Consider the following 25,102-nt stretch of genomic DNA (forward strand, 5'->3'; position numbering starts at 1 on the left):
ATTGCAAAAAGTCAATTTTATGAGATGCAATATTAAATTTAATTATGTTCAATAAGTTGGTTTATCGAATAAATGAGAGAGGGTTGTGATTGGGAGGATTTTTTATGTGTAAAATAAAATAAATGGAGAAATTACGACAAAATAACGACAGAAGATAATGTTACACCTTATTTTCAAAATTTTACTCACATCTCCACACATGTAAAAGTTTGTTTATTAGTTCGGAGACATAATAGAAATATTAAAAAGTGACTATTTACAGCAGAAAATATAATATAAGGTCACGAGCTAATTTGATGTGCATTGACGCAATCGTGAGGTTTGACTTCTTTCAAACAAAACCAAACTAGGCGAAAAGAAAATTCTTTCCTTGAGAAAGGAAAATATACTCCCCTGACAAAGGATTCCCATCAAAAAGGTCTCCCAGCGTTTCGGTTTCCCTTTGGCACGCTCCCAACGAAGCCGGGTGTTAATGAGCCGTAAAAATTATGCTCCTTCAGGATCCAATCCTAGCCCTAACAAGCGCAGAATCTGTGCGTCGTTGTCTGTATTTGTGTGTGTGTGTGTGTTTGTTTGTGGCTGGGCGCGTTTGATGGCACGGCAAATATTCATAGCTCATCGCACCAGAAATGACGAACGATCGAACGACGGCGGAACGAACTGCCAGCCCTGCAAACCCTCCATTTTAGCTTCCTTTTCTAGAAAAGCGCTCGGAACTGTCGCTGCAATGGGCGGAATGAGGTGGGGGGGGGGGGGGGGGGGGGGGGGGTAGAAGATTACAAGTAAAAATGTCAAACAAATCGCATTAAATCAAGTCTCGTAAAATGGGAATGTTATGAATACCGAAAGCCGCCACGGGGTTGGAAGCTTGGAGCAGCGAGTACTGGGGAAACTTCCGACAAGCATCCAATAAAACGGATCGATTGTATGTTGTCGGAACCGTTTTGCAAGGATGTTACTAGACGTTGCGGGTGATTTTCTGTTTTTCGGTGTTGATTTTGAGGACATCAACTGGATTGGTTTTCGTGATCATTCCACGGAACCGATATTGAGATTTTTATCTTTTGAAATGATGAAACAAGGATAACGTGATATTTTCAATGAATTTTAATGGATTCAAATGGTACAAAAAACAATTTAAATACGGATGAAAGAAATTTCCTGTGAGTCGTTTTGTTTTTGTCATATTGCTAAATTATATTGATTAAAAACTTAAAGTTACCCACAGTCCAAATGCTGCATATCATGATGTTAATATTATTTTAGTTTCTTAACCTTTATTGCTCTTCTATGCGTATGTTTTATCTAAATACTTTTTAAAGTACCTTCGATTTTAGCTTTCCTTCTACCATCTTCTACCGTTTTAAATCTCCGCCCCCTTTTTGTCGACAAAATTTAGCCTCCCACTTATCCAATCTTTTAACCAGCCCGTCCTCCCTCTCACTTTGAGGGCCTCGGAACAGAACTCGTTTATTTAATGATGCAATGCGATGTCTATCGATGAAAGTCATTTTCGGATCAAGATTCTTTCGTTTTTTTTTTCATCATTTTACAAGTGGTTTTCTTTGAAGGAAACCAAGATCATTAAGTGGTAGTTGAACCTCAAATGCAATTACAGATACGTAGGATGCATCAATGACTGACCTTTTCTGGGGCGAGTCGCGATTGGTCGAAGCGCTTGAGCATCCAGGCGGGATGTTTAAACCGATTCGAAGACGATTTTTTAAAACAGTTCTTAAGGGAAACAGTCTACTATAATTTTATATATTAATTTGATATTTATATATTAATTTGAAAAGGTTAATTGTGTGGACTGTGATATGCAAATTCTGTGTTTATTATTTACTGTTTTTCGTATAATTTACCATAGAGGAACATGTCAATAACCACTACAGTGGTTTTCCTTCAACCTAAAAGAATTATTTAAACGAATGAAATTATTAGCGTACGAAGTATGTTTTTTCAATGCACTTGTTTCTTTTACCCTCAATACTGAACATGCTCGTGATCTTTTTACTTCCATTTTCTTTCCAAAGTCAAAGTCCCTGCCCATTTTCAATCTCCTCCCCACGTCATGTGGCCTTCCGTCGGCAATCATTTCTGGTGCATAATTTATTGCCCATCGTTAGTCATTCAAGAGGTATGTACTTTTCATTAAAATGCCGAATGAAGAGAAAAAGAAAACAACACAACACTCGCACACAACAACGGCAAACACGAAGATGGTGGTTCGTCGATGGTGTAGCTTTATAGGGCCGTTTGTCCTTCTGCTGGAATGCCACGGGATGCTGCTGGGAACCGTACCGGTGCTCCATCACGAACATAAGCATACGTGCAACGATAAAATAAAAATGGGATCGGGAAAGGAAAAACACATAGAAAAGTCAAGTGAGCAAAACGAAATAACATGGATCATAACACACCATTACAATGGAGTAGCTAGATGAGGTGGAAGAATGTCGCTCTCGCTTAGGGAAGGTGTTTGGGGAGGAAGAGTACGCGGTTATATGGACACTTGGTGGGGAAATAAAAACAACATAACGAAACGTGTTTCTTGTGTTTGCTTTAGATGTTTGCCTTTTCACGCCACCATTTTGTTCCCCACCAACCTCCCCTCGTCTCGTTGCCCGGCAAACCTCTTCCGCCTGGACGCGAAGATTTGTGGATGCAGTTTATGCGCTTAATGAGGCTGTAAAAGCGTCAGTTCCAGTTACTTCACCCGTTCGTCTTTCCGGCCGCCGAAAGCTTCACCGGGCGTCGTATGCCACACCTTGCCCGGGGCCAGGATCATCTTCCGTCCGGCATGTTCTTCTCCTGCTCACGCCAAACCAGTCGTACGCCAAGAGTACGCGAAAGCACGGCTTAGGGTTTAAAATTCACGACCAGCAGAACATGTGCCCGAACACGGCGGGATGGGTCTATTTTTTTCTTCCCTCTCTCCTCCACAAACGACATGATCGACAGCATGTTATGATCGTAAAATGTTTAACGCCCCCCTTTAAAATAGGATGTTTTTGCCTCGATGGTTTTTTGTTGTCCCTTGATGGAACCATTTATGTTTTCGCGTCCGCCGACAGCAATCATGTCATGAGGATCTTCACGCCAAACACTTCTTGTTTGCACAGTATTGTTCTTTGGGATGTTTTTAAGTTAATGCTGGGAAGTTAAATGGAGCAATACACGAACCCGTTATGGCTTTGGGGTCAATGATTCGACGGTTATGGGAATGTCTATTCGTAAGTCGCATTTTAATATCACGATACACTTTATGATAGAGAATTGAATTTTTAAATATAATTTTATCATCATTCTAGTATTTATATTGATCCAAAATACCAGGTTTGAAAAACTTAAATGGTATGAAACCTTATAACAGAGTTCATTCTTTTTATTCATTCAAATTTCGATTCGATTGTGCTTTTTTATCCGGGTTAAAAAAACCATCGATCAACCATTATCCTTCATTCAACCTCACAAAACTTGGAAGCTTAATGAGAAGAAAACACGGCCCAGTTTTCACATTTTAACATTCCACTGAACCAATCCTGTTCTAGTTTATTATGCTATTTTTCAGTGAAAACCGTTCCGTTTCCTTTGTATCACTCACTTTTACCACCATTAATCAAACCATTCGGAAGGAAATAGTTTTCCAGACCCCCTGGAAAATCATTAGCTTAGTGTCAAATTGATCATAATTTGAACACTTCCAGCCGGTTGATCGGTGGCTCGTGAGGTATAATTAATTAAAAACCTACCGAAATTCATCAAATAAATAAACGAAACCAACAGGCAGAGAAAGGGACGATCATGAGAAACCCGTTTAGCAAACAAAAAAAAAAGGATCAGATCGTAAAAGAAGGAAGGAAGTGAATGGAGTGGAATGGAGGTGAAGCACGCTCAAACACACAATGCGGCATCCAAACGAGCCGGAGCAGGGACGGCTCAAAGGTCTGAAAGTCAATCAAAGACTCAAACAGACCGGATTATTATGATCCTAGGCGGGTTTATTTTTTCTTTCACTTTCGTCCTTTTTATCCGCACGGCTCACGCAGTTAACTTCTGTCACAGGACACAACACGGATCCGATCCTCGGCTTAACTCCGACGCCCCGCCAACGATACACCGCGGTCACGCTTCCACGCACCCCCTCGGGCGACCACCGGATTTAGGACCTTTGGTTCCGGTGTTGATGTTTTCCTGCCTTTTCCTTTCGCACCGTCCTTCTTGGGTCCTGTTTGGCTATCGATTTCCGATGTTGGTTCTGTTAATTGAACAACGAACTCAACGGAAATTAGCACAACAATAACACCCAAAATCACCTTCTTCCAACCCCGCTCCTTTCCGTGGTTCCCTGAAGGACCTTCTGCGTTCGATGTCCAGGGAAGGACAAACGAAAAAAAGGTATCCTAAGTAGGAAATTCTGGAGAAAGAGTGAAAGGAGGGAAAATAGGACTCCTTTCCATTGACTTCTTGTTTTGGCCAAACATTCCGATGAGCGATATCGTTCCGGGTCGCATTAATGCCCCGGTCGCTCGTCGCCTAAAGCCTGCCCTGAGTTCCTCCCACCTAATTCCCCTTGTGGCCAGCTGCGGAAATTGATTTCGGAAATTCCTAAACCTTCCGCCTTCCTTCCTATTCGTTAGAAGTCGCACCCAAAGATCGAAAAGAAAACTGTTCTATTTTCTCTGTCCCTCCCAGGACGGTATTATCTCACTCGGGGTGCACTGTCCGGAAGGATTTACGTCTGGTTTGCGTACGGATCATTTCTGCTACCATGCGTTCATTGCGCTTTACGCTTGTTTGTGTTTCAGAGACAGTTTTTTCTATCTGCTTCGGGTCTCTATCGTCTTGACACGAGCTAAGAACGATGCCTTACCCCGGTAACGCTTCCGGTATCCTTTGTTCGAGCTCGGGAGCTTGATGGACTTATCCTTGTGCCGAGATTAGCCATTTGATGTTGTTGGTGCGGAAGATAAGTCATAAAAGTTAAGTAGACCTGAAGGCAGAAGAAGAAAATATTTTCCGTAAAAGGTAGGACATGGAAAGTTTTCCATTTTTCAAGCATACTTATTTCTATTGATCGTCCTTATGGTGTTACAACTATCAATCCATGTGGAATGTTGGCAGGACTTCCTTCCTGCGACCTGGGTTGGGCTGTTATTATTTTGAAAACCAAACATAACCAATCATTTTATCAAAACTAACTTTGTAGAATTTATTAATGTTTAATATTTTCAAGCAAATACAACATCGTTCGGTTGTCAATCTCGTACATCATCATAACTTACATTAAAAATCAGCACATGGGAAATTGGTTTTCGAAAATGAACACTTCATACGCTTGAGGCAGGATTTCTTCAGCATTACAGTCTGTCTCTGTCCTGAAATATCCCCAGCAAATAATAATCGATGAGCAGAGGCAATTAATAAATTACCCATCGGCTAATGGAACGCTTCAGTTGCTTCTGTTGGAAAGACAAACACAACCTCGTTCAACGCAAACCCTCGTTTGAGACGTCAGACCAGTTCCCATGTGAAGAAAATTGTACCATATTTGTCCCTTCGTTCTACCTCAGGCTAATTGTTAGGTCACCTGCGTTGACTTCCCTGCAAGGAAAATGCGCATCCGTAACTTCCTGGCCTTCCTGCCAAGGGCTAGAGAAGATTGAGGAAAGCAATATGCGATTTAGAAACCGATGCCGAACCCAGCTGGAAAAGCCGTTTCCTTGCGGTAAACTTTCCGTTTACAGTTTCGATGGTATAATCGATGCAACAGATGTCGGTTTGAAACGGATGGCAACCGAAATAGCCGAGGGATAAATATATCAAACGAATTCGATTTCACATTTCACTCTCGTTATCAAAGAAGATCAAAGATGTTTCTTGACGGATGAAAATGCGAAACAGATTTTTCTTTGTTTTTGTAAATTGTAAATTGTAAATTGTAAATTGATTCCGATACAAAAACCCCAAGAGCTCATTAAATCGGTCGTATGAAGCGAAGCAAACGAAACGACAACAAACGGAGAAAACAAACCCAAGAAAAGGCACCAACGATTAGGCTCGCCTCCAAGAACAAACAGTCAAGCCAATCCTTGTGTGAAACAATCCCGCCTCACGGTAGCACCTCCGGCAAGCTCGTGTGGTGACATTATTTACGATTTATTTACATTCCAACCTTGGGCGCGCGCGAAGATGAGCAACGCGATGAGAGTAAAAATGTCCTCACCAGCGGAATTCATCGGAACGAAATCACCACCACGCTCGGCCACGTCTGCCTAGCTTTTACCCCCCAAACGCATTCCCTAAATTTCGAACCGTCGCATCGGCCAAAAAGGGGCGATGATAATTTTAACGGTTCTAATGATGATAAATATCATTATTATTTCGGATAATGAAGTTTGCCACCGGTTTTTCCCGGTGCTTTTTCGACGCTGCCGATTCCCTGCACCCGCTGGGGAGTGGAGGAGGAAACTTAAGCGCATCGACCATCGAAGCGGGGTCGATCAAGACCGTCCCCAGACCTTCCGGGATCGAAATGGAAACCGATCGTCGGTTGGCCGGAGGTCGTCTAAGAAGTTCGAAAATCACACGTCGTAAATAATCATTTAAAATTGGATCCACGCTTCAAGTCAATTTGGGTGCCAGGGGACAGGGGATAAAGAGAAGCTGTTGTTTTCAACGTTCCATGTTCGGCTTCCGTTTGGGATGCACTCCCGAGCCGGCAAAAATGGGTCCAACCCAGTGGCTACTAAAAAGGGTGAACTTAAGTTGATTGGATTTGATTCATGAACGACGGTGCCGGCCATTCTGGGGAGAAGGTTCCAACCGAAAATCCTAACCCGAAACCGTTACCGGAAACAGTTCGGTAGTACACTGTGGGTCCCAAGTTCGCAGTGGTGGGTCGAGTACGAGGTGGCACGATGGCGATGATGATGATGAAAACAGAAGTGATTAGGTTTATTTTTAATGGAGGATAAACATAAATATGAGCATCTAATGATGCGGCCAGTCTATTTCAAGGTCTATCGGCGCACAGCGAGAGTTTTAGCTATGATTTGTGTTGAAAAAAATAGGTGAGAAGGTAAAACTAGTTAATTTTTAGGATATGCCATGGGTGGGGGTTATTGTTGAAAAGTAGTGAAACTGTATAGACACATGTGTTTAAATAAAAATTTAAAGGAGCTTCTTGACGAAAATTTCGAAATTTTAGAGAGAACTTGTTTGAAATAATTTACCGACGGCGCGTTCAACACAAAGAACATCTCTTTATAAGAGGGATGTGCTTCATCAAAGAGGGAACTGATCAAACCAACGCCAACTCCTTCAAACAAATATCTCTAATTATTACAGCACATTCAAATCGCTTAGTAATTGAACCCAAAAATCAAGCTTAAGCTGACTCTCTCCATTGAACTCCGCTCTTTTCCTTGCGCCGACAAGTGGCCGCTTCAGACGCTACAAGTTGCCTTTGGCTTCGCCGTCAAAAAGGAAACGGACCGACACGAACCAACCAACCAACGCACCGACACATGAGTCGAGACTTCTTTCCGATCGAACCCGGTAGTCGATTGATGAGCAACGGCCATTGTACGCCTTCTCCAGCGGACGGTGCTTTGGCGGGTTGTTTGGTAAACATAATTTAAGTTATTATTATTCTCCCAATGAGCAGCCAAACCGACGAAGGCTGCCGGCCGGATGGCGTTCATCATGGCGGCACTCGCACGATCGTCCGACCGGGTGAGGATGAGTTTGCAGGTCAGCTTTTGCCGATGGGGATGGGACTGTTCAATAACGCCACAGATGGTCCGGTCACAACGTACGCCGCTCATTCGGACATATTCAATCTACGTCGGAGGTTCCCCTGCATCTCCCTACACCTGAAGTCAGTCAATTCTTTCCGTTTTCATTTGTCGGGAATTGTTGAAGTTAATCGCTCAAGTACTCCCGGCATTCCAAACCGACCACGGATCCACTCACGCCCCGTCGAAGGATTCTCCCACCTTCGCGCGGGGTAAAGTGTCCGGCGTTCGCTGGCATTTGGCGTGCGGTAGCATTCGGAAACCGATAATATGACCCTCATTAAAACACGTCATTCGCCGCCGACTCGACACCATGTATCCTATCCACCGTTGAGTTTATTGCATCTTGTCTTTACGTATATTATCGAGTAAGACATTAGGTTACAAACAACATTTTTAAATTTTGATAAATAAAAGCTTTAAATATGGATGTTCTAACGAAAAGTTTGATGATACAAAATATAAGTGATGTAAAAACAAAAATCTACTCTTTTCCTATGATTAGAAATTAAAAATTAATTTAAAGAAGCACATAAATTTAATTGCACCAAAATAGTGCTAAATGAACATAAAACTGTCTGAAACACTGACCGAATTACACCACGAGCCGGATAGTGTATAAGAAAGAAAACATCAATGATATAGCCGTCAAATGAAGCTATGAGAACTACTCGTCCTCGACGGAAAGGTAAATATTATTCTGACAGAAATTAATTTTCAATTCAACCCGCAGTCCGGCCGGTTCATTGCGCGACTCTTCACACGGCGGAAACCTACTCTTCAGCCGACACGGGACGGCTTTCTTTTCTCCTCCTTGGAAGAATGCACTCCGGGGGAATAAAACCGAGAACCGAATGAACACGTTTCAAACTTCTTTGTGACGGTTTTTTGATTTGTTAAGGAAAAAACACATCTCCGCACGTGAGAAAACGAAACTTTCGGACTCGGGACCACAATGCAATGGGCCGTTGGCGTTGGTTGAGCACAGGATTTTTCTTTTTATTCTTTCACTTTTGTTATGTTATTCTAATGCATTTTCCTCCCCCCCATCTCGTTGTTTTCATTTTCCTTTTTCTTGCCTTGACACTTGCACAATTTTTGCCCTCCGCTCATTCTGCTGGTGCCGCAGATTGGTGGAAAGTGTTTGTTTAAGTTTTGTTTTTGTTCCTTACACTACAGGAATCGGGATCTAAGTGGCAGGTTACAGATAATTGAATGCTTACATCCGTTCAGGAAGTGATCGGAATGGTTTCCCATTTTTGTTTGTTTCGGAATGTTTGGCTTTGGTTACCCACTTCCATCGTTATCGTACCGATTCGAGCCGTTGAGCCGTCGAGTTAGATGTGACTGTTGGTGAATATTGGCAAATTATTCCCACTGCTTGACTCCATCGAGGATTCGTCTGTTTGCAACGACTTCAGCAGCGAACGTGTCTCGCAAAGGGTAAGATGTTGTATGTTTTTCTGTCAATGAAGATAAATAAAATAAGTAGTTTTAAGTGTAAAACGATGCTTCAAATCTTTTGTAAAACAAAACGGTTCTTAAAATATTTATTGAATCCATGTGAGGAGGCACTTTGGTGAAAATTATGTTCCTGAACTGACTTTTTTAATACCATGAATTTTCTTTTGATGAATTAACGGCAAATAAAAACTAGTTGAGGTCGTCGAATTTCAAAATCAAACCCGTTGGTATGCCTAGCAACCACTAGAGGGACATATTACCAGTTAAATGACCTCTCCTCAACAAATTGTGAAGTAGACAATGTCAAATTTCACGGTTCGTTACCGGTTCGTTCAAAGGCCGAGGTGGCTGTAAAAAGATATGCCAAGGTGTTCGAATTTTAGTATTCGAACATGAATTTTATTTTCAAATTTGTTCCTACTTTTTAAAATATTTAATTTCTCAATTCAGCACCGGAAGTTTTGCTACAACAAAGAGTGACCGATCGTAATTACATTCTATTTCAAATAAGGACATTGAAGTGCCAATTCAAAACATTTTCGAAGTAGTTTTGAAATCAACGACCTTTCAAACCGTGAAATCAGAACCGTGTTTGGTAAGGTTTAGAAAAATAAATCACAAACAAGTTGATTTGGTTTGAAACATGTTTTCATTTGTATCTGTACCACTTTAAAGTTAAAAGTTTTGCAAAAACACGTATCACTTGTTGTTGGGCACAACTGAAATTGAAAGCTTTTCGAACTCAAGCACATTTCTTGCCATACACATCTTCGCGTGACGATATTTTACCAAAATCTTCGGTCAGGGCATATCAAATTGAAATAGTTGTTTTGATATTGTAAATAAATAATCTACCGTTACAGCCGAACACAAGTTGTTAATAGAGCGCCAAATGGAGCCGCATTCGCTCGATCCGCTCGAAGATTCGGGCACGGTACGCTTGCCAGCATTCCAGTCACGGGAGAATGTCACTTGTGCCGAGCCGGGAACCGGGAAAAGCACCGCGCACAGCACCACCAGCAAGAACAGCTTCGCCACAAGAAGATGAGATGATCTGAACAACGATCGAATGAAAGGGTTTTACATTGCATTACATTCTCACAAATCACAATCACTCGAGTACCAATATTCACCTGTTAGCACACATTTTGTTGAAAGGAAACTTCAAAGGGAACACTTTTACGACAATGTTACCACTGCTGTCACCAAAGACTGAATACACCGTGCAGCGAGTCCAGGGTACGCTTTTATACTTTTCCACGTTTCCGGCATCGCTTTAACTGAGACCAGATTGATCCTTCCATCCGGAATCCGCTCAATTTTCCCTCCTTCCCCCGAGCCGAGCAATACTTTTCCCCGCCCGGGCGCATGCAAATATCGATCATCCGATTGGGAACGTCACCAGGGAAACCCTACCGTGGAATGCTGGAAAGGGTGACGGGCAAAAACTGGAACGGAATGAAAACTCCATTCCATCCTGTGGTCATTTCACTCGTTCGATGGTGAGGGTGAGAAAAAAAATAACACGCAAATCTCTGGACACAAACGTCTTTGATTTATTGTGACATTTTCCGGACGGTGCTCGATGTAATCCTATTGTTGCGGCGAAGGCGTCGTGTCGGTGGGAAAAAATCCTCCCACCGAGCAAATGTTTTCCGCGGCCACTGTTGCTTACCAGGATTTCCACCGAAAAAACAGATGGAAACGCAGGTAAACAAGTTTTCCCTCCAGCGACACCTACGCTCGCTTTCGCAAAGCGGGTAGGAGATTTAATGCATAAAATTAGCACATAAATTTTGAAGAAAATTTGAAAACTTTTCGTCGAAGATGCAGTGGGTTATTTTTAGCTACGGTGTAAACGGTAAACATTCACATTGTAATTTGATTGTGAATGAGATAGAGCTGCCATGAAGATTGTATTATTTGCCTAATGCTTTTGATTTACGAAAGCGTGCCATTGCATGTAAATGAGGGTTGGAAAAACTATGTTATCCATTCATCAACTCAATGCCACCAATTTTAAATTGTTCATCATTAAACGGAATCAAGAATCATTCTTCCACGTAAGACAACAAGAAGTGCCAACGACCGTTGTGGCGGGAAAAACAAAACTATTAGTGTTCGAACCCAGCGAACCCATACTGATCCATGCTCATCTGCATACAGGTCTTCCTCAAAACCAAACCATCCGTCCGACGTTGCGGAGTAGAACCCTGGCCGGACCGGTTCGACTCGATGGTCACCGATGTAACTTCCGCCGTGTTGCCGTTTATCCGGCGTAATTAAAAACAAAACACCGCGTGTTCGCCGGGGGAACGATTCTGGTTCATTTCACTTTCCACCGCCCCTCCCCTTGGCGGTGGGATGAAGCTGGTGGCGTTGTCGATAATAAGTGATGTAATTATCGAGCAAATTGTTCTTGTGGTTCTCCGGACGCGAGCGCGTTTGGGTGGGGATTGAAAGGGGATGCTTTGGAGGAAGAATGTCGGACCGGTAATCCTACACGGCGAAACACTAAGGAATGCCGCCCTAGAGGATGAACCAGAGGGTTGTTTGGAATGTGTGCGGGCGGAGAGAATTCTACGGTTCCGATCAAAAGGACCTCCAGTCGATGGACCTCACGCGGCTCCGTAGGAAGTAACCTTCGGAAGGATCGATACGTGCTCCGTTTGATGCAAAACTCCACGCCCTCGGGGAGGAAACCAATTTGATTGCACTCACCTTCACCCTCATCCCCCACCCCACGAAGTGTGGCCAGGCATCGGGTCGTCGGGTGGACGTTTAATTAACAATTCGCCATGCGCCTTCGACGGGTGTGATCCGCGCGATCATCATAAACAGTGGGGGACCTTTCACCCTCTGGCCCGTCCCTTCCGAATCATACATATTAATGAGCGGGAGAATCTCGGTACCTTCACGCCAACCGCCAGCAGATCATGTCATTCGGTCGATAAATTATGCTTCCGAAGACGCACGGAGGCGATCGGTTTTTCGATCCTCCATTCTCTCGCTCGCTGGCCGGTGGAGAATGTTTTCCCGGAAAACTGTGATATCTCCCCCCTCCGTTCCACGGCAAAAGACCCGACCTGAAGGACCAAGCAAACTGCTAATGTGATCGTAATTGGTGTCAGGTTGTTGTGCTTGTGGTTCTTTTCTTCTCCACTTCTATCCTTGCGATTCTCTTTTAGCCCGTGTTTTGATCCATTTTGCTCTCGTTCTATCCCGTCCATCCCTCGCGTTTCCCTTCTGTCTACCGGTGCGAGTATGATATTGCAAGCTAAAGTAGTGACGAGTACGAGAGTACGGCTGAGTACCAACTCATTACCGAGCAATGACAACAATGAGTCTTCGGTTCGGTTGCGATGGCGCGCAGCAGGTCCTTGCCGATGGAAAACTACCAAGCGTAGCATTCCGCAGCCCGTCGTAAGCATACAATGTTGCAGAGGATCAGAACACAAAACATCACAAAAAAGAGGACGCCGGAGATAATAGTGGGCAATCATGCGTTTGAATGGTACGGTAGAGATTTTATGTCTTTGCAGCGCGTATTAAGTCACATTATTGACATGTCGATGGTTGTGGTTTTGAGGTTGATTCGACATGACATGGTACGATTAATTTGAATTTTGGTAGCAATGAACATACTTCTAGCTAAAATGGGAAATTATATAAAATATTTACGAAAAGAATTCTGTTTAATATGCTCTGTTATCAGTTAAATCCTGTTATGAACTTTGAAATGTTTCTCTTTTATTTTTTTCTGACGTTCAATAGGCTCCCTACACAGAAAAAGACAATGTAAATCAAACTTTTTTTTGTAGAAAGCATAAGGACTGCACATATTTTCATATTAACTAGTGTTGTGCCTTATGAGTTTTTAGGAGAGATTAATTCAAAATGGTCCATAAAACTTTAGGGATTTGAATCTTTAATCATTGATGAACCTTTCGAAACCATGATGAATCTTTCATAAATCCTTCACGAATCTTCATAATTCTTACATTAGCGTGGATAAAGCTATCAAAAACGAGTCATTCTTCCCTTGTTTCGGGTTTTTCATTTCTGTTCTTTTTACATTAATGAATCTTTGGAACTTATGAATCTTTCATTAAAAGATTCATACATGTCAAAAACGAAGTAAAGAGTCGTACAGATTCATGAATCTGAGTTGGAATCCCATAACTCTAGTTACAACGAAATCCAATATGAGAAAAAACTTCCAAACGACCAGTAAACCAAGTCATGAAAGTAAATTTGTTGGGCAGAGGGAGAGATGTTCAAAACGTTAAAAACATAAAAAAGAGAAAAGTAGAATATTTTTCAGCTAAAACATCCGATGTTGTTAATGTTTAAACTCACAAGGTAATGCATCTTATTTATGATATTCCTGTATTCGCTTTCTTTATTATTATTATTATTATTATTATTATTATTATTATTATTATTATTATTATTATTATTATTATTATTATTATTATTATTATTATTATTATTATTATTATTTAATATTTACTTTTTTTTTGTCTGCCACTTACGGGCTCAACAAAACTTAAAATTAAGATACAAAAAACAGGGACTTAAGCACTAGACCCTGGCTCAGACTACAAACAAAGGACATGCAAGGACCAAAAAAGATGCTGTTGAACCTGAAGCAGAAAGAAGGCATAGAAAAATAAAGCAAAGCAGGAGTAGAGGATATTGAAGAGCGGAAATTGGAGAGGGAAGAGTTGAAATCGAAGCGTTTATGATGATGTAGATTTTTTGTAAATTTTTACAGTTTAAAAACATAAAAATATTTGTTTTGAAATGTTCAACCACATTTATCTCTTTAGGAACTGATTATTTCACTTTATATTTTGAAGTTTCCATAGTCTAAATCCATTTGGTAAATCACACTGATCGGGAAGCATCAAAAGAATCATGCACTCCCGCGAAACTATCGATCGCGATCGATCGTGATCGCGCTACATCGATGGACGCTCCTCCAGCAGTTGCATGATCCCGATGGTGGCGCCTCACCAGCTGAGGATCGCGCAACGTGAAGAAGATCATGCCCGGCGACACATTTTCATTCATGAAGAAAGCCGGCGTCTAGTAGTGCAACACGCGGACAGAAAAACCGGCTGCTTCGAGCCCGTGGCGGGGATACGGGATCGCATATATCGTATGCCGGTATGCTGATGCTGATGCTGCAGCCCGCAGCAGCATTCGGCCGACGGCAGAGCTACTGAGCGGTTGTAGGTGTTTAGCTGATGCAGTGCGCGTTCAAGTCGTGTTCGTTTGAAGGAGCTCGACATCCGCTCCGAAGAATCCGGAAATCGGTGATCGCCCAGCCGGACGAAAGCGAGAGCGATCCCCTCCTCCCCGGGGCGGTAACCGAAAGAAGGTAACCGAAAGCTTAATCTAAACGGTGGACCATCTTCCGTCGTCGCGTGAGATTGAAAGGCCGTGAGAAAGGGCCTTTGCTCACGCCTCGCCCCCGGTGAGCCGCGATAAGCGAATCACGCTCGCTCTCCCTCTCGCGCTCCCGCGATTCCACGAATCAGCGTACAAGCGCGCGATCGTCGCGAGCCTGTTGCGCCGCGGGTTCCCCAAGGAAGAGGACGCCAGCGACGGCACAGAAGGCGCTCAACGCTGGTCCCGTGCAGAACGCGTATTTCGGCCAACCAGTGCTCCACCCGAACCCGCTCGGTACCGACTCCGAGAGCCCTTGCGACTGAGCTACGTCGATTCATTTGGTGCGACCCCACCGACCGATCGCGAATCCGTGCGATCCTTGGAAACAGTGCCCGGAACGGAAGTGCATGCCCACGGTCGGTTCCGTGCCGCTCGAGTAGAGATAACCGTGATCGTTTGCCCCCCGCTCCGCACACCATCAACCCGGCACGCCGTCGAATTCCCACGGAGCGGCTCGGAGGTGAGCTACCGACAACGGAAGCAACAAAGTGCGCGTGAATCGATTCGTGCGTGCGTGCATGCGTGCAAGATCACGCTAGCGAGAACTTGTGGGGCCACACACTCCCCCACCAGCACACCTACGTGCACCCTACCCCGGCCAAAAGGCGTGCGAACGTCACCGAGCGTCGGTGTGTTTCCGATCGTGACTCGTTTGACGATCCCAGCTCCCCGCAGGCCTCCTTCCACGACCGGTGTTAGTGCGTAAGTGAGAGTGATTTTATGCGTGTGTGTGTGTGTGTGTTTGTCACTTGTGTGTGCCCGCCATACATTATATTCGCCTACGGTCGAAGTGAACGAAAACGAAAAGCGAATAAAACAACCCGCTCCGCGAGTTAATTGTCGGCGAACCGTGCATTGCTCATTGTGCGCGAGATCAATGTCGCGTTGATAAGACCCGCCGTCTGCAGCATCCGCTACCCGGTCTTCGAGAAAGGGAACCTTTGGGGCCACGAATTGGCCACGGCGTGTCCTGTACACCTCTCCCTCGGTTTCCTATCCGTTCCTACATCCGATTTCCCGGGTGCTTCCGTGCAAAGTGCATCGCCATCCACCTTCATCCTCTTCGGAACGCAGCGAAGCGAGTGAAACGTGGAGTGCCGCGATCCCGGGTCGTGAAACATTTGCGACATTGCAGAACCGAACATCGCGTCGCGGTGTCTTCGTAGTCGTCGTCGCGGTGTGCCCTTGAAATCCGTGTCATTGAAAAACATCGACGCCCGTGCGGGGAAGTCGATCGAGGAATTAATCGCACACCTCGAGTGTGTGCCTGTTATTGTGTGTTCGTGTGTGTGTGTGTGTATGTGAGACGAGGTCCAATCCTTGCCATCCCGGTGCGCGGAATTGCCGTGTTCCGCCAAGGGGGAGTTTATTTTAAGGCACGCCTCGGGAAGATCGATTTACGATCGATCGCTTTTGCTCGAGTTGATAACCGAGTGGAAGGGGCAGGTGAGGGAACCATAATCCAACGCGGAGGTTGCACTTCCTTACGACTTCTCGCCAGGTTTCGGTGTTCGGAACTCGGAGCGGCTGGGAACCGTGGGAACCATAAAGCGACCGGAGTGCGGACGGAGCTGCATTTATAGGTAGGTGCTCGTGGTTTCAGCCCTTTACCCTTCGCCAATTAGCCTCCCACCCTCCCTCTTCATCACCGCGAGTTCTGAGTGGACAGTTCCAGCGGGGTTTGGGCTCACGTGCGAAGGCTGTCGTGAAAGAACCGGGCCCCAACTGCAGGCGGATTTTATGACAGCCAGCCGCGTATGACGCGTAGTGCATGCGTGTGCAGCTGTGGGTTGGGATCGTGTGAGCTGAGCCCGATTGCATCATACCAGCCGAGGCCCCCCTCTCCCCCCTCCGGGCTAGTGCTCCGTTTAACGCAGGTTCGCGTTTTTCCCTTGGCTTGGACTCGGCGCAACACGCAATCGGCTCCGGGCTTCGTGTCCCAGCAGCCGGATCGTCGCCAGCATCTCGCGCCTCGACCCGCCAGGTTCTTGGGTAAGTACCGACCTTCACCTCGCTTTCACTCGTCTTCCCGCTCCCTGCTCGGTCGGCTTGGGCTACCATTCTTGGTGGGTTCCCAAGACACTGCGGCGAGCATAAATTGGCGCCATTTTAGGCCAGTTAGCTGGTTGGCCCGAGAGCATGTGCCTAAGATTTCTTCCCGCCATTGTACCTACCGTGCTATGAAACAATTCGTTTTCGTTTGTACGCCTTGCCCTTTATAGCGCTAGATGGAGAGAATCTTTTTAATACTGGGCAATAAAAATAAAATTAAAATAGGAACAAATATTCTTATCCCCCGCCATAACCCCAAGATGCTCCAATTTGTACCATAAAATTCCTGCTGTCATGGATAGGCTTGCTGGACCAAGCCTTGGATATCCATGCAAATATTGCTCCTAGCAATACTTACGGAATTCTATTTCTATCAGAATTGAACGTAAATGCGATCTTTTTTTTCTGAAAAGTTGACAGTTTACTAAGGATTTTGAGCAAACATACTTACCATATTTTCTCGTGCATATCACAACCACAATAGTCTTAACCATTTTTATTTTAAACGATTTTTACTCCAACAATTATTTAGTATACAGAGACTAATCATTGTCGTTTTACTAAACGTAAAGTTGATCTTAAAAATACTTACTTTTTTGTGGCACAGTCGATGAAACGCTCATATTACCTCTATTACTGGTTGATAAAACTTAAATACCAGTCCCTTTGTTAAAGTTAAATTTTACGTTTAATACCAACTATATGCATCAAATGAAACTACTTACGAAGATCTCAAACTCAATTGGTGAGAGTTACAGTTAAACTAATACTCGTGTAAAACACCTCACCGACTATATGACGTGATAACGCGGTACTTCATTTTGATTACTTTTGTTTTCAAAAATACACTTCAATGGCTAAATTGCATTCAGAACCTGTTGACAGTCTCTTTACACGTTACTGAATAACACTTACTAGTATCTCTCTTTGAAGAGGCGCAATAAACTAAATAACCTCATACGGTTATTTGGATTTAGATTATCCATTGAGCGGTTTTCTATTGGAACCATGAATAAGCGACTTTTCCCAATTTGAACCGGGAACTGGCAAAATAGTACACACGCACCGGACCGTTTGCGCGAAGTTTAAACGATGCCGCCGAATTCAGCTGTGTACACTTGTTATTTTCATTCCCCCCGCGGAGTTCAACGGCCTCGGGATGCCGTCTTTCAGGCGCCATTGATAGTGAGAGATAGGAAAAAAAATACCCAAGTAAAAGTACAGACAAACCATCTTCGATTCGCGCCCATCCTTCCGTTTTTTCCCGGTGGAGAAGCCTCCCTCCCTGGACGGTGCGGAAATACAAATCGGGTTAACACAAATTGGGCGAAAAGGCAAACAAAATGTCCACTTTCTTCTCGCACGCACACGTTACTTCCCACCGACGGCCCGTGATTGCTTCGTCACGCTGCAGGTAAACAAATTTCGGTGGTTTCGCTGGTTGTTTTACGTCATCCGGCAGAGAAGATTTGCCCGTTCCAGTACAGCCTTTCGGTCGAAGATGGCGTTTTTAACGGTGAGGTTTCTTTTCCAGAAGTAATTTTCGAAAAAGAGGAAATAAAAGTCGCCAACGGTAAACACGACGGCCAAAGAGATCTACAAAAAAACCCAAAACCCACAAAATTCGGTAAAAGTACACACTTCACACGCCAAATGCAAACACATTCTTCGGATCTGGATGACACACACCACCAAATTGGAAACTCGCGAAGTTCGGGAGTGGTTGTTCTGTTGGGTGGTGAACTTTTTTTTCCACCCCCTCCCTCCCTCTCCTTCCCTCCTTAGTCTTTCTTTGCGCAAACGAATCATCATGTTTGTTTTATTACTGGCCGACCAAACAAACTTGTGCCGGTACCGATAAGAGGCTGGCGGCGCCTGGGCACCTTTCCAGAAATCGACGAATTTGGCCAATGATTTCATCCCACCTCGATTCGCCAAAACCGTAAAGCGGCGATCGAAAAGCAGGTCAATGGCAGCAGAATGTGGACATTATGGGAGAAGGAAAAGAAACGTCTGGTGTGCATATTGGACGATGCAGTTGCGTATTGGTTTGGACGATATTAAATGTAGACTTGGTGGTTTAATTTGTCACAAGTATTATTAAAAGGCACCTTTCAAATGTGGTCGATTTTTTATGCTACAACTTTGTCTCTAATATTGATTTAAAGTGCTGCGATGCACATTGCTTTTGGCTTAGTATTTATTCAAATTTAATCATTCCTGATAGAATTAAACTATTGAATTCTTTCTTCTTACCCTCCTAAAAACAAACCGGTCGGTGCATGATAATTGGGTGGAATCTTTTAAGGAATGTTTTCCTTTTTTTTTTTTTGGCTTACAATGTACTCCGAAACTGATTAGGTTAAATCCCCAAGAAGTCGCTTGCTTTAACCTTCTAATCTGTTGCATTTAGTCTTTCGCGCTCTCATCATCTTTCGACTGGCGCTACATGCACCGATCCCTTACTGGCCGCCGTCGTGGTTAATCAGACGCCAGCCAAAAAACCGTTCTTTATTACGGTCTAAGCCTTCCCGCCCGTCCCATGCGTCCCATCCTGGTTCCCTGTTCCCTGTTCGGTCCGATCCGGTCCGACGTCCTGCGCCGAAATCTTTGGCCGAGCCGAGATAAGCGCCCCGATCGTACGCCCGATTCGACCCCCGGGGGTGAATGAACTCGCGGACGCCAAACCCGCGAACGTCGCGTCATCGGATCCTCCTCCCCCTTCCATCCCCCTCGGGCGGGTTGTCCACGACCACGTGCTTTTACTCTCAGCGTCGTGTCCACCGGTGGGTGTTGGTTGGTGTGCACTATGTTGGTGGGGCCGGCCCCTACCACCCCCATTTCCGACCGCCTCCACGACGTTTGCGAGGTGAAGTTCATGATCACGGCTCGTAAATTGCGTCGTTGCGTTGGAGAGAAGCGCGGTCAAGCTAAAGAAAAAAACAACACGCACACACACACACATAACAAACCAAAACAAAACCTACATGGTCCGATGCGTTGCTTTAGGGACAGTTGGAAGTGAATCGTTATTTAATTCCTCGTTCCGATTGTTGCAATCGCTCCAAGCGGACTTGACTTTGACTTTGAGGCGTCCGACCGAAATCGTTGATTGGGAGGCGTCGAAACTTCGGAGGGCCAACATTCTTGGCCGTCGTTGACGGTTCGCCGATCGGGTCGGGGCGGGGAGGCCATTAATTTGTGCGTCGATTGTTTTTCCAGCAACCGGCCCCGAACGTTCTATTCCTCAATATCTTCCAATCACGCTAACGTTCTGACCACGCCGTTGTTGGTCCGATGCCAGCGGTCCGTTATTCGGTTGCTGGAGCCACCGGAATGCCCCCGGAACCAAACGTTCCCTCGTGCCGGTGGCTCCCGTTGGAACACGATACTATTTTTACACAACCCCCTTTTTCCGATCACGAGCCAACTGGGCCGGCAACTCGTGCTCGGACGATGCCGTGGATGCGCGGTCTTTTCGGGGTTGTACGCAGTTGTTTGTTTTGGTGCTGGGTTCTTTTTTACTGGGGTTTTTTTTTCGAGCCCATTCCCCCTTTTTTATGACGTGCATTGGGGAATTTTGTTTACTTCCCCAACACAAGAAACACTGAGCTAGCGGAGTCGGTTGTTTGGGGGTGTGTTGGAATTGGTAACAAACTTAAGCGATTGCGTCAGAGGTTATAACGGGCCAAATTGGCCTGCTTAAGTTTCGTTGTACTGAAATGGATCAAAATTTATTCTTTCGCTAATTTTCCCTGCAATTAAAAGAATGCAGTTTACAATGGCATAGAGACACGAATTTAAAAAATACGAACATTGCAAAAATGCAAATTGACATAATTGTCTCACCTTAATTTCTCCATTTTATATTAGATTCGCATATTAGATGAAGGAAACGAACAGTTCAACAGCTCAACAAGACGATCTCACTCAACCGCTTTTCTTATTTGTACAATCTTATCTACATGGTAGAGACAGATAAACAAAAATCCAGTTGATGAAAAGATGAGAATGGGGTTTCGTTTGTAATCTAAATGGCTTATAAAATGTTTGGATAAGCTCTGCCATCTTTGAAATGGTCGAAGGCGTTACCAAAATGAACAAGAAACTTCAACTCTTGAATCCTTGAAAACCTTGCAGTATTTATTCATCTAAGCAAATTCTGGAGGTAATTATACTTACAACTATTAAAAATGTTTCACATTGAAAATACCTCATTTAAAAACTCAACAATAAAACCATATACTAAACGCATTCGCCGTAGACAAACATTGTAGGCACAATCATATTCACACACAAGGTAATCGAAGGTAAATTCAACTCCACTGGCGTTCCAGCCATCTCGCCCGCTAGCGCGGGATCAGCTGATCCGGTCCGAGGCTCAACGTTTGCCCAACGACCGAGCTTTTCCGGGGGACGATTCGAGCCCACCCTTGTGTACCTCCGTGCGTCCATATTTACACGACAAACGAACGCCCGATTACTTAACACCGTCGATCTTGTTCCGCGCTTCCTATTGACCTTCATTACTTGCAGTTTCATCGATGTAATTTTACCGGGCCATGGGGACGGGGGGAGGGAGAGGGGGAGGGCGCCTGAAGAAATGAGGTAGATGTCGGAAGTAACAGATGACATTCCGTGTCCATAGAGGAATTATCGCATCCGATCCGGCCCATGCAGGTATTGCTCTACGACCACGACGATAACGGCGACAGGAAACGGGGGGCGTGGGGCCGATTCTCGCTGGAGGAAGTTGCAATACTCCATCCTTTCCTATTGCGTAACAGCATTTAGGTCTTGTCCTGCCTCGGCCGGGTAATGAATGCACGTTCGCTCCGACGAACGCCGATCGCCAACGACGAACTGGTTTGCCATGAGGGAAGTCGCATCCGGAAGTCGTGGTCCGCTCGGATCGGATGTCTCATCTTCGACCGCATCCCGTCCGCACACCGCACGGGGGTGTGATTTATGGTGCGGGTTGTGACCGACCAATTTCACCCCGGTTTTTCGCAGCCCAATCGAGCCTCGCACACTTTATAAAGGCATCGTCCGATGCAAATACTGCTCCGGCGTTGACGGAACGGGAAAGACGGCGGCTTGGGGGAGGGCCCCGGTCGGTTGTTGTCGTCGGTGAAGGTGAGCTACCTTACCGTCCCCCTTCCTTTTCGCCCCCTGCACCCGTCAAACCGCTCGGGTGTGCAGGTCGGGCCGTGGGACGGATCAAGATCAAGTGCGAGGTTTGCCTTCGAATCTCCACAGATATGGGCTCGCGCGACAGCTTTTGTCTTTCGGTGGCGCGACTTTCGCGAGTTGCAAATTTTTTGGGTAGCAGTCCCGTGTCATATTTCTTTAACTTTTTTCCATTTCGTGCTGTGAGAATTTCTTCTGGGATTTCTTTGTTTTCGTTTCATTTCGGCTTAACGATCTGCCAAACTCATCCGCTCGTTGGCTGTTTGAGGTCGCGGCATTGACATTCGGAGGGGAACTGGTTCTTTGGAGCGAGGTTTTTCACTTCTTTCCCGCGAAACGCAAACCTTGGCCTTCGCGATCGATGTGAAGATGCGTCAAATTTGGAACACTTCCCGGGTCACGCATTGAAGTTATTTTAATTTCAAGCCCGGTCGCAATCCTTTCGAGGACTTTCGAGCTGTCCTGGGTGGGTGGATGAGTGTGTAGGTGATTTGATGATTTATTGTTTTGATAAAGTCCTTCCTCCAAAGAAACAGAAACCATCCTTGAATCTATTTTAGTACGGCAAGACATCATTAACACAGTTCTGTTTTGTTTTATATATTTTCAGACTGCATCCATAGTGAAATAGGTAAGTTTTATTTCGAACTCTTTTGAAATTTGATATCGTTTATTGATTTAGTGGCATTGATGTAAATTTGTTATTGCCTTGAAATACTTAAAATTGCTTTTCATATTAAAATTGCGAATGGTATGAAGTTGATGTAAAACCATACTTGGCACAAATTGTATTTTTGCAGTTGTAATATGTTGTACTAAAATAATAAAACTTCTTCCGAGAAGCCCAAATGAACCTTGTGAGCCCGAGACAGGCACGACAAATTGCCACGTGCGAGCGAACGACATCTCGAGGTGGAATGAACTCTTCCCAGGACGCACGCCTCCACCGAGCGGTGTCCTCCAGAAAAAGAAGAGACGAACGAAAAAAGAAAACCACAACAACCCCGTTCCTCCCCGTTGTCACTCGATAGTGCAGCCGCATTATGTAACCTTTTGCTTTACGATTCATCCCACCCCTCGGCGGCCATGTTTACGAACACTCGGTTGGCTTGGGGATGGGGCGGTGAAGAAACAAAAGGATGAGCAAACTGGCCACATTCCGATTCGGCGCCCGTTACGGGTTGAAGAACACCTCAGCGCCAAAGGCAACGAGCAGGCAGTTTCACTTTGTTCCATAACGGGAGAGCAGGCGTGAGGAAAAAACATTTACAAAATGGTTGATTTGAAAGGCCCGTCTTTAGAAATACTGAAATACTTAGAAAAGGTAAGGATAGTATCACTTTCACTAAAAATGTTGCCACTTACCAACCACTCAAAGTAAGATTCCTTACAAAATGTGTGATATGACAGAAATGTATCGCCTCAAATGAAACCCCGTGCCTATTCGAGAGACCCCGAAGGCTGACGGGAAGAACATGACAGCCGATGGCCAATGGGCAGAACATTGCGGGTTTGTCTTGTTTTTTTTTTATTTCTGTCCCGATTGCTGAGGAGTAAACTTTGCAAAGAACTGGAAGAACGGCCCTTGGAACGGTACGGACGAAGAAGTTCTGCGAATGACACACGAATGAGCATTGGACGGAGCGGGCTAGAACCTGGCGATCATTCTGGCGAACGCGGCCGGGCCAACTGTGATTGTGATGCAATGGCTCGCTGGCATCGCTGGAGCCAGTTTTTCGAGCCCCCGGGACCGCTTTTACCGCAACGCCGCGGAAGTAGGGGGGGGGGGATTCGAAGGGGGAGGAACTCCAATGTGCAGCGAGCCTTAATTCCATCAGTCATTTTGCAACTCGGAGGAAGAGGCTCCAAAGCACGGAGGGGGGACATATTTATGCAAGACGCGTTCGGGCCCCACGGTTCTCGCCAGCTCGCCGAGGCGTCGGATGCTCCAAGGAACGGGACGGATCGCTTCTCGGAATGCCGTCACCCGGGCACAGGAATTTAGCCGGCCGATTAACTAGGCTTCGAGGTTAGTCGCCGCCACCTGGAACGCAGGCGCACTCGAACGCTTTTCCGCGGCGCGGCTGTGATTTAGATCTTTTCCACGCGGGGCGGGTTTTGGTTTTTCTTCTTGGAACATCTTCCCCTCCCCCCCCCCTCCACTCCCTGCAGCGAGTTGTAGCGAACGGCGGGCTGGTGAAGCTAGAATCTGCCAATCACTGGCGTGGTGGCTAAAAATAGGCCCCAACTTTGTGGTCCTCCGTGTTGTCCATGTGTGATGAATTTTTCCCTCCGTGTTCGGCCTTCCGTGCGTTTGGGCTACAATTTATGCCACCACCACGGAAGATCATATCCATGGGAATAATAATTTATTTCGTAACATGATAAACTTTGCGTTTTCTTTACTTTGTTCTTCCTTCGCTCCATCCTCCATTGCAACGATTCCCACCACATGCAGCGAGCGGGCCTCAACGAGGATCCGCGAGGTCAATGCACTGCACATACATTTTATTTTGTTTGTTTCTTTTTTTCACGCTCACTGCAATCTGTTGGACTGCGTGTAAGTGATGTGTGAGTTTGCTTCTTTTTTTTTTATTTTGCTCTGTTCATTTAACTTATTTCCACTCTGTTTTGCTCTCGTTTGCCGATTCCAACAGCTGTTTGATGCACGCGAAATTGGAAAAACAAAAACGCACACGAACCGGTTTCTTATTATTATATTTTACTCCGGCCGGCTTAAGGCAATTGCGCCCGCGCACAGTGCGTTGCGAGGCTTGATTTAATTTCTGTGTGCGGGACTATTACACAATACGTGAAATTATTTAAGAAGTTCATACTGTTCCGTTTCTATTTTGTTCACTTTTGCAACTCTTAATTCAAGGATTTTTTATTTAATCCTACTCTATACTTCTCTACTTCTTTAAAGTTTTATTTTTCTACTCGTGGAAAAGCATGTTAACATTTGTTCATTGATTATATGGAGTTATTTAGCTCATTTATTTTTTTGACAATCTCTTACCATCCATTAGAACCTTTCTGGCAGGAAACAAACCTATGGCGGATTTCCTTAATTTGCCACAAATTTCCCGCGGGCTTCATCGTCCAACGAAGAGGAAGACCAAACATTTGCCACGATT

General features: G+C 45.0%; 2 protein-coding genes across 6 annotated transcripts in view; both read right to left on the reverse strand.

The window, feature by feature from the left end:
- The window catches only part of LOC131288370 (protein krasavietz), a 340,776-nt gene that overhangs the window by 82,507 nt on the left and 233,167 nt on the right, over positions 1 to 25,102 (reverse strand). The window lies entirely within an intron of this gene.
- On the reverse strand, positions 9,140 to 10,334 carry LOC131284566 (adipokinetic hormone/corazonin-related peptide-like; the record flags this gene model as incomplete). Its single annotated transcript, XM_058313428.1, has 2 exons — positions 9,140 to 9,265; positions 10,122 to 10,334. Coding segments are annotated over 2 exons (339 nt in total), but the record flags the coding sequence as incomplete, so codon positions are not given.

This window comes from Anopheles ziemanni, chromosome 3, assembly GCF_943734765.1.
Source record: "Anopheles ziemanni chromosome 3, idAnoZiCoDA_A2_x.2, whole genome shotgun sequence".
Taxonomy (NCBI): Eukaryota; Metazoa; Arthropoda; class Insecta; order Diptera; family Culicidae; genus Anopheles; species Anopheles ziemanni.